We start from the raw sequence: 10,493 nt of genomic DNA, 5'->3' as shown, positions 1-10,493 counted from the left end.
TTAGACTAGATATGAAACCGAAAATTAGAGGTAAAAAATCTGGTCCCCGGCAACGGCGCCAAAACTTGATACACTAAAAATGAATCCTTCCTACTGCCAAGTTAATAGTTGCAATTGTAGTACTTGAGATTCAAATCCAGAGGACCAGTCTACACTCTAGTTCTATAAATTCAAGCTAAGAAGAAGATATAATTTGGTTGAAATAGGCGATAGTAAACAAGCAAAATAAACACGAGATTGATTCAATTAAACAAGAGCTAGCCTAGGGTATTTCATTGGGTGTTGAATTGGAGCCAAACAATTATTCAAGCGCGATGAAGTGCTTTCTAGAACTCGGATCACTCAGCTGGAACACTCCACTGTCGTGGCAGTGATCGCTTTGCAGATCGATCTCACCACCTAACTGTCGTTGGGATGAGGATCGATTGCAAGCTTTAGAGAACAGGTCCGATCAGTTCACTTACCACCATAATATCTACTTTCGCTGATTAGGGATACTAAGCTCATTCGATACATGTCAAGTTATCATCCTAAGCGGTTAACTAGGTGATGAACTAGTGATCTAACATCAAGTGATCAGTTTAATGAAAGCAGTAAGAACAGTATGAATGAAGAACAGTTATGGATCGCTTATCTATGTTTAGCTCATATCTCAACACCCTAAAAACCCTAGGCGAGCAAGGCTACTACTCGATCATGATGCAAATAGACAAAGACATAGATCCTGAATAAAATTGCATAAGAACAGAGTATGAAACAATAGGGTTCAGATGATCTTCTCTATGAGAGGATGGGTTTCTTCTCCCTTACAAGTTGCAGATCGCAATACTCAGTGTTCTCTCTTGTAAACTAGCGTAAGAAAAAATAGAAAATAGATAGATGGCGTTTTTTATATGGAGGCGCCAATCAGAAGAAAAGAGATTAGTGCAACAGGGCTTTAATTCCCGAAATAGGAGTTTCCATATTCGTCTGGAACAATCTCCGGATCACTCCGTCTGCTTGTTCCGCTTGCGAGAGAACAGTCTCGGGACTGTTCTCTTGAGTGTTCTCCGCAGGAATGCTCCAAAAGGACTTCTTTTCATCAGGCACCTTCTCTTCTTCCTTCTACTAACTCCAGACCTGTAAAAGGTCAAAAAGGACTAGACTGACACGAATTAGTGACTTGAAACAAATGAAAACATATATACAATGATGTGAAAAACACCATATATCAGTTACAATTGCAATGTCAATGAGATAGACTAGATGACCCTTGTTGGCATCAAAACCTATTGAAATTGAAACTAATAAGAGATCCAGAGAAGAGAGATGAGGGGAGAAAGGGATCAGAGAAGACTACCTGTGTGTTCAGATACTTATTTGAGTTGAATCCATGTGTCCTTTGATCGATACTCCCAAGGTAAAGCCTGCACTTTATTTTATGTTAAGAAATGAGGTTATTAGAGGGGAATTTCAGATAAGATTTGCTAAGTTGTTGACTAGATGAATTTGGTTGCTAAGCTAGGATAATGCATAATGAACTTCTGTGATTAGGATGTTTAGATATGAATTGTGAATCCATAGAGTGATGACTTCAATGTTTTGAATCTTTGAGTCCCTACTATTTTCAAACTTTTTCCAGAGACTACTGAGTTTTTGCTTGAGGACAAGCAAATAAGTAAGTCTGGGGGAGTTGATATACCATGGATTTCACCCATTTTCTACCATGGTATAATGATATTTTTATTATGTAACTAATATGTTTTCTAGCCTGTTAGGTATGTTTTCAGGTTCATGAGTGTTTCGTGATAAAGTGATGTTGTTGGAGCATTTTGGAGCACAAGAGATAATACACCCGAGTTGACCATTCAAGACCAAGTCGGAAGTCAACATTCAGAGAAGAATCGATCGATACTCATCCAGAGTTGTCGATCGATGTAGCTGTGAAGATCCGCATACTTGAAGATTATAATCGATCGATACACATCAAGTGTTGTCGATCAATAGCGAGGACGAAATGGTTTAGCCGACTACTTCACCAAGACTTCACCAAATTACGAGATTGCCCCTGACGAGTTTTTAACCTAATGGAAATGCTTAAATACCCTTCCTAAGTGTTTTTGATGGCAAGCAGAAAGCAAGCAAGCGAAAGCAAGCAAGCAGAGAGTGTGAGAGAAAGCTAGAGTTTTATTTTTTTTTGAGAGATTGGAGAGATTTCATTGAGAGATTTGTGATTGAACTCCATTTGTTTTCTATTCTCTATCTAATGCAATTTCTTTACCTATCTTGTGTTATGAATTGCTTAGTTATGTTTGAGTAGTCTACTTGTTAGATCTAGGGTTTAAATAGGTTTGTGGGATTAGCCCCAAACTATACTTGCTAAGTTGTGATATTCATCAAATAGATTGCACCTTATGCTTGTTCTCGATTAGCTAACTAGAGCATAGATCACTAGGATCTTTATATCTTGAATTATATGTTTGAACTAGTTTGTCTCCTGTTGAGAAGAGCGAGAGCCCTCCTTGAGGCCTAGTGTTCATTATCGGCTCGCGCCTAGGCATTTCTTGAAGCCGTCGATTGATATCTCAACTGGACAATCGATCGGCGCTGCGAAAGGTGTATCGCTCGATATCTCTAAAGGATATCGATCGACTCTTTTTCTGGTCAACAGACGACAGTTGAGATCAGAGATCTAGTTATTTAACCAGTGAGACATCACTGATTGTTAAGCGGCTGAGTTTTTTAATATCATGCAAACAACTTAATAGGCATTTATAGATATTATAATCTCCAATACCTGAATAAAAACCCTATGTCTAGCACTCTTCATTATCTTATAAACACCCATCATATTGTTAGTTAGAGCAACTATCTTGTTCAGTTAGGATTGTCATTTTACATTTCCATCATAAAAACCAACTTCACCTATGATTGATTAATTGATTAGATTTAATTGGTTCCCTAGCTCTTCGTGATTCGATTCCTAAGTACTACAGCTGAACCTCTTATTTGAGAGAGTAAGCACTCTATAGGGTATTTTGAGTGGTATCAGAAAGCCATGTTGTCATAAGGGAGCCATAGGAGCGTCTTCACTACCTGTTCTCGAAGCCATACCCGGAGACAAGGTAGGAGAGGCGAAAGGATCGCCAAATAGATGCCGAGGCCTAACACGACCACCAACACGGGAAGCTGGGAACGCCCCAAGGGAAGCTTGGTTGTTTGCCATTCGTCTTAGTAAGGGTGATAGGTATAGTTCGGCTCTGCGTTATTCAAGGACGCCAAGACACTCGTATATATACCCAAAGAGGTCTTCCATTTAAAATCGCAAGAATGGAAAGAAGGATCGACAAAAAGGATGTTAGCCGAGGAAAAGGAAGGAGCAAAAAATTGGAGAGATTTCCATATTCTTTTCCGGGGAACTTCCAAAAAAGATTCCCCCAAAAGGATCTCACCGCCTTGAACCCTCTACGACCGGGATGATCTATCATTTCCTTTTTTACGACTAAGGCCCATTCAAAGACTATACTCTGCAAGACCACTTCAACCATTAACAAGGTTCCGGCCTTACTCAGCACAAGGAGCCAAGATGTTCAAAGACATCTCCAGCTCAAGAAAACTACCAAGACCCAAGAACGCATATTATCCCTTGATTCCCACGAGAAAATCAAGAGATAAGGGGCAAACTGTTGGGGGAAAATATCCAAGCATAAAGTTTTCTCCAGCTTCCGGATAGGACCCTGACGTCCAGACCCCTGCCGAAGAAGGAACCAGGGACCGACCCCTGCTATAGGTTTGACCCCCTTGATCAGACTGACCTTTGGAATAAAATGGAAGTTTTCCGCCTATGGGAAAACTTCTATTTTCACGATTATGGAAGAGTTCGCCCTACTCTACACCGACATCTACGACTATAAAAGGGGAACCCAAACCCTAGAATGAGGGATCGACTTTTCAGAGATTAAGAGATTAGAGTTTAGGCGATAGAACTAGATTTACACACCAACGTTGTAATCCCGAATCATAAACTCAATAAACATCTCTTCTAACCTAGATTTCTTACTCTTTCACACAAATCGTCTAGTGTTCCGTAATACTAAAACGACCCTGCACAAAAATACCATAACAGGTGGGATGTCAATTTTAAGACATGGATTGTGATTAGGCTACGATTGAATTTTTTAGGTATATTTACGTGATATATCTATCTCCACACAATTATTGATAAAGCTTTAAAATCTAAAATCAGTTGCTGACTTGTGCTTCTCAAGTTGAGACCAACTCCGTTATGGTTTTAGTTCTAAGGCCATGATTATCGCTGGTTTTAAGGGAGTTTATTAACCAAAAATAGCACATGGGTCCCATGAAAACTATTAAAACCGGTAAGAGAAACAACAGAATAAAGATCGCTTGGAGAGGGTTTTTTTTACTGTTCGCGGACCCCACTGATATGTTGTGGCCCATGATTGGTTCATTTTAATTTTTTATAATTAAAAAAAAAATTAAGAAACCCTTAGTGGGGTAATAGGGATAATCATGGTCTTTCGTCTTTATATAGTGCCAACATTTTTTACAATCTTCATGTTCTATGTTTTTTCTCAAAAACAAATAGTATAAACAAGAATAAGAGCACAAAACAAATTCACAAAATTGTAATGATAGAGACCCATATCCATGAATTATCTGGTACATATGGAAGACTCGTAATGATAAGTTATTCAGGGGAATAGACAGGGATCCAGGTGATCTATTAAGGCATGCAGAGAGCGAATACCAAGCTTGGCATAATGCTAGAGAGAATATGAATACATCCCAAGCTATTCAAGAGCCTCAAGTCTTAAGCTTGGGAGATATATGCATGATAAATAGTTCATAGACATCTACGGATCAGTTCAGTGGACTGGGATGGGCTTGGAAAGATAGCAGGGAGACGATCCAGCTAATGGGTACGAGGAACTTAAGGAGGAGGGAGTCATCTCTACACTCGGAATTGGAAGCTTTGAAATGGGCTATGGAAACAATGTTGCAACACTCGGATTGTCAGAGATTTGGTACAGACTGCAAAGACCTGATTACAATGCTGACGGAACCACAAGCATGGCCAAGTTTCTCAACTGAATTTGAGATGATTCAAACTATCAAGATCTGCTACTCAGACTTCAAGATCTGCTACGTACCAAGAAAGGAAAATGCGATAGCTGACTCATTAGTTAGGACTGTTCGTACTTTTCATAGATCATTATGGTACTTTGGTTGTTCTATTCCGGTCTGGTTACCCAGAATACCTCAAACTTGAGTAATAGAATAGCCTTTTGATGTCAAAAAAAAAAAACAAATTCACAAAATCGTAAGATGTTCTTTTTTCTACCAAAAAAAAACTAACGCTTCTTAAGTAAACTATTGTAGCTAGTGAATTCCAAATATTGCTCATACATTGAAATAAAACTGACCTGCTTTATCAAATCCAATTCGATTGATTTTATAATATCCATGTCAACTATGAACATTTTTAATTCTCTGAATATTAAAAAAAAAAAACTCTTCAACACTGTCTTTACTTTCAAAGGCTTTCATAGATGCTTGTCAATAATTCCCTTTATATTATTTGTGAAACATTTTTAAGTTGTAACTTATGGGATTAGTGCTGATGTGTCGTCACCACAGCTTTTCTCAGAGTCTTTTTTAAATTGGACCAACACACCTAGAGAAATTAACGTATGACATAAAGAAACATTAGTGGATTTTAATTAATATGACTACGTATGTATAAAATCGTATATAGTTAAGTTCGATGAGGCCCATTAATGTGTATTCGGTTGAAAGAGTTCTGTCCAAAGCACTAACAAAATAATTGAAGTGTTGATCACGTTGAAGTTATTACCAGTTGAATATATTACCACGCAAGGAATATTTACTTATTACTCAAAATATATATTGCTTGGGCTGCACAGTTGACATGCAAGAAAATCCGGTTTGAAAAATTTAAAGAGGAAATATTGACTTACCGAATTTAATGGTACAAAATATTTTTTCTACCGTCGTTATTGTTTTAGTCATTGAAAACCCTATTGTTTCATGATAACTATAAATATAAAGAGAGGAACTAACGGCTTTACTCAAACTTTGCAGCGTAATCCGTAATTTTATTTAGCTTTGTATTCTACCCTTTCCAATGGCAGGCTTCGACTCAGTTGCTGAATTGAAACCATTCAAGTTCATGTGGAGGATAAAAGTGAAGATCATTAAACTTTGGAAACAATACTCTGCTGGTGGTGGATTGACCATTGAGATGGTGTTAGTTGACATGAACTTATGTGGAGGATAAAAGTGAAGATCATTAAGCTCAAACAATTACATATATTATATGTTACTAATGTATTCTTCAAACAATACACACTAATTTTTCTAAATAAACTATTTATTTGCCATTTTTGCCCCGCGCAAGGCGCGGGTCTCTACCTAGTAAGCTTATTATAAGTGGCGTCTACCGAATGACATTTACTTCAAAACTAAAGCATGGTTATTGTACTTCGCAAACTGACCAAATTGATTTTTTTTCCATTTTCAATGGTATTTCACAAACACAAAAGGTGCAAAGCTTTATAGGTATTATAAACCATAGAATCTAAAAATAAACACAAACAAACTTGGACACGTAAATAGCATAAAAACAAAACAAGAAAGAAAGATAAAGAAATTTCCCTTCTTGGAAATTTGATGTTCAAAAATTGAGAGCAATTGACTTTTTCGTTTTTGTTTCTTTGATTGCTTCATCCGAGCTGCAATCAAGTACTAGTAGTCACACCTTTGTTAGGTGCACAAGGAATACCACCACCATCCGTTGATGTTATGTTGGTGATCGGCAGCTCCTGCATTCCTATTTTCTCCTCCGTCGTCGAAATCACTTCGTCCTTAGCTTTTCCCCAAACAACACTGTATAGCCCAAAGACGATGAGACCCGCCCCGATTATACTGCATTTACAATACCAAACGACTAATTAACTATCAATTTATCAAAAAAAAACATTCGTAAAATCATGATTTTATATTATTAACCTTCCGAGATGGATCTTTTCGGCCAAAACTAACGCGCCAAGGAAGGCAGTAATGATCATGCACATCGGACTAAATGACGTCGTAAATACTGGGCCTCGTTCTCTAATCACAATGCTTTGTATGTAATACGCCATTCCCGAACAAACCACTCCCTGATATTAACCATTAATCTAACTAACTATCACAGTACATACACTAGTGAGTATTCATATAATGTTCAAAAACTTACGGAGTAAACCGCTGCGAGCGTGCCCGAGTCCATGCCGATTTTCCATGCGCTCAAGTCACGAACCATCACCAGGGAAGCAGCGGTGTTTAAGATTGTCCCCATGCCGCATATCCACATCACTAGTGATAGCTCCGCCGGATATTTTTTCAATGTGAATGACTGAAATTTTTTAAAAAATTATAGTATTCATGTGTTTCTTTAATACCCATGCAAATCTTATGTCTTCAAACATAGAATAGCTTCAAGTAATAAGGTGTATTTCTTTCTTTTTTGTTTTATATTAGAACGATTATAATATCATTGATATGAAAACGTATATGCAAATGTAAAAACAAAAACAAACTTGGATTTTAATAAAAGTAAATAATGTTTGCTTACTTGTAAAATGAAGAAACCTGCCCAACTGATGATGCTAGCCATCAGCGCTAACGTTCCCATAACCCAATGTTGGTCGGTGGCTTCGGAAGAGGAGCCGCCGTGAATAGAGGTATGAGCGGCCTTGATGAGCTCGATGGCTGGACCTTTGTATAACGTCATTACCATTGCCCCACCCACGGTTATTGCTGTTCCAATCACCTTTGCAAGACTACGTATCTTCTTCAAATTCACAGTTTCTAACCTGATTATATTAGGTAGATCTATAATCAGTAACAATAAAATTGTGAAAAGTTGGTTGCTAGTATTAGTAAACATAACATTGTGAATCTACATTTTGTTAGTAAATATCGAATAAATTTGTGTACAAAACGATAAGAACTTCTAGTAGAGCAATAGCATAGTATTTAGAAAAGGTAAACTCGAATGTACACAAAAAATGGTGGATATACATTACTACATGAGTAGTTTAGTACAGCTTATTTACCTTTTGTGTGATTAGATATCATATTAGTAGTAAAGCCTATTTGATATTTACTGATAAAAGGTTACTAATGACACGTATCGTAAGAATCGGAGTAAAAGTAGAAAATGATTATTTGCTTGGTTTTGGTAATAAGAAGAAAAGTACCTGAAAATGACGGCCATTATGAAGGTGACGGCGGGAAGTGCATTAACAAAGGCAGAACTGTACGTTGCTGATGTGGCTTTCATTCCTATGTAGTAGAAGTTCTGGTCCATAAGCGGTCTGAGTAGACAACCAACATTTACAATTTGTCAATTTATTAATATAAATTTTAATCATATGCTTTTATCATTCATCATTTTCTCTTTAAAGATACGCATAGCCATGAGAAGACGGCAATGGGTGATGATCTCATCAAAGAATATTCGCGACTAGAATCTCTTAGCATGAATATTCAACTAATTTGTTTCTTGTTTTCTTTTAAATCAATAAAGCTCAGACTAATGTCGAAGGTTTGCAGGAAATAAGGTGTATTTCTTTTTAAAGTAATAAGGTGTATTTTTTTTTTTTTTTTTTGTTTTTTTTTTGTTTAACCTGGAGGTACTTCCACCCCCAGGGGCCAACCTCTCGGCGCGAGGCGGACCATTTGGTACTATGGAGAATTAGATACCCCAATTGCCTGGCCAGCGGTTCGAACCCGGGTGCGTATTGGGGCCAAAGCTCCCTCAACACCACCAGGCCAACCCCGCTGGTTAATAAGGTGTATTTTTACTACTTTAAACCTTTATAATGGCAAAAGAAATTCACAGTAAACTTCGTCGATGGTAGATACCGATCCATGGCCTTCATCTAAGGGGCAAATTATATACCCACTCGTATATTTAAACCATTAACAATACATTTTTGTTCAAGATTCATTTATAGTAAATATTTTAACTTGGTTTATGTTTAACGTTTTAATCAATCGATTGAGAAGGATAACCGGATAAGCATCTTATGTAGAATTTTAATGCGGAATAATATCGCTTCTGTTTTCAAAAAAAAGAAATAACATCACTTCTTTACGAAAGGAAACACAGCAAGATCATATAGACGTATTATTCACATGGCTTTATATATCTCTGCATAAGCTATTACGTGAAAAGATAAATGGCTTTGTATAGCTTACTCTAGGATTCCGAGGGCAAGGATCCTAAGGAATAATGGCCATGTCATCTTTGGCCGTATTTTCCTGAAAAGTAGATATAATAGATATAAATCTCAAATTAATAAATAGACACTTTCATAGCTCTAGACAGGCCAGTCATTGGCAAAGCCTAATAAAACATTCGTTTCAAACCCTCAAATATTTTGAAGAAAACTATATACATAAAGATCTCTAATTTACATAAACATAGGTCTCCAAATTTATTAAAAAAATATTAATAAAAATCTTTAATAAATCGCCTTCAGCCTCCAAATTCAGAGTCGACCATAACTCCAGATCATATAACTAAACCATGCATACACAGCTTGACCATTATGGAATCGATTGAAGGATACAAATGTAAAATAATTTTGATTATGAAAATTTTGCTGGGAGAAAAATAATACATGAGTTCTTTAATTGAGTGGAACTTTTTTCTTTTTTTTTTTTTGTAAATATAGTGGAACTTTGTTAGTCATCATGATATATATTTGTGCGCAAATTAGAAATTTATTAACAACTTCGTGTTTTCATGTTACATATCCATAAGGTGACAAATTTTATAGTCTCGTATTAGGCTCAAAATATTCGAAAGGAGACCACGCACTTATGACATATACATACCTTTCGAGAATTAGAGCAAAAGGAGCCATGACGATGGTAGCGACGACATGTCGGTAGGTGGCAAGGACCCAATGGTTCATTCCATGCTTGAAAGAAACCATTGTAATGATGTACATGCCTGCATATCCGAATTGGAGTGATATGATCGCTATTATTGGCTTCAGTTTATCCACTTTCCCACATTGCTTCTCCCCTCCTTTCATTTTCTCTTTATTTGAGAGATGTACGTACACTTATGTATTTATTTAAGTATTTATTTAGGTATGTAAATATGATCCTAGAAAGAGTATTTTGTTTCTCTCTCTAGATACAATATATTTGGTGAACAATGAAGAGTTTCTTGCTTGATGCAGGAAAAACCAAGTGGAAATGGCCCTTCTTATAGTCATCAAAAGTTGGAATAAAAAGATATATAACATTATATCACTCAATAATACGGCTACGTATCTTCTCGAATATTATAATGCAAACATATGACTAATATTATTATTTTCGCTTAATCAAAGATATGATTAATTGTACAGTTTAACATATATATATATACACGTTGTATTTTTCGTAAGTGGATACAAATATTAGGT

At 36.6% G+C, this 10,493-nt stretch overlaps 1 protein-coding gene across 1 annotated transcript; it reads right to left on the bottom strand.

Annotated features, from left to right (window-relative positions):
• Positions 1–6,565: 6,565 nt before the first annotated feature.
• Positions 6,566–10,274, bottom strand: LOC108825898 (WAT1-related protein At4g08300). The gene is made up of 7 exons (XM_056993612.1): positions 9,913–10,274; positions 9,271–9,333; positions 8,268–8,384; positions 7,640–7,880; positions 7,262–7,420; positions 7,033–7,184; positions 6,566–6,948 (listed from the first exon to the last, which is right to left on the bottom strand). The coding sequence occupies exons 1-7, from the start codon at positions 10,113–10,115 to the stop codon at positions 6,762–6,764; spliced, it is 1,122 nt and encodes a 373-aa protein (XP_056849592.1). The 5' UTR covers positions 10,116–10,274; the 3' UTR covers positions 6,566–6,761.
• Between the last annotated feature and the right edge of the window lie 219 nt (positions 10,275–10,493).

Source organism: Raphanus sativus, chromosome 9 (genome assembly GCF_000801105.2).
Source record: "Raphanus sativus cultivar WK10039 chromosome 9, ASM80110v3, whole genome shotgun sequence".
NCBI classification, from domain to species: domain Eukaryota; kingdom Viridiplantae; phylum Streptophyta; class Magnoliopsida; order Brassicales; family Brassicaceae; genus Raphanus; species Raphanus sativus.
This window is presented reverse-complemented; position numbering and strand designations above follow the sequence as displayed.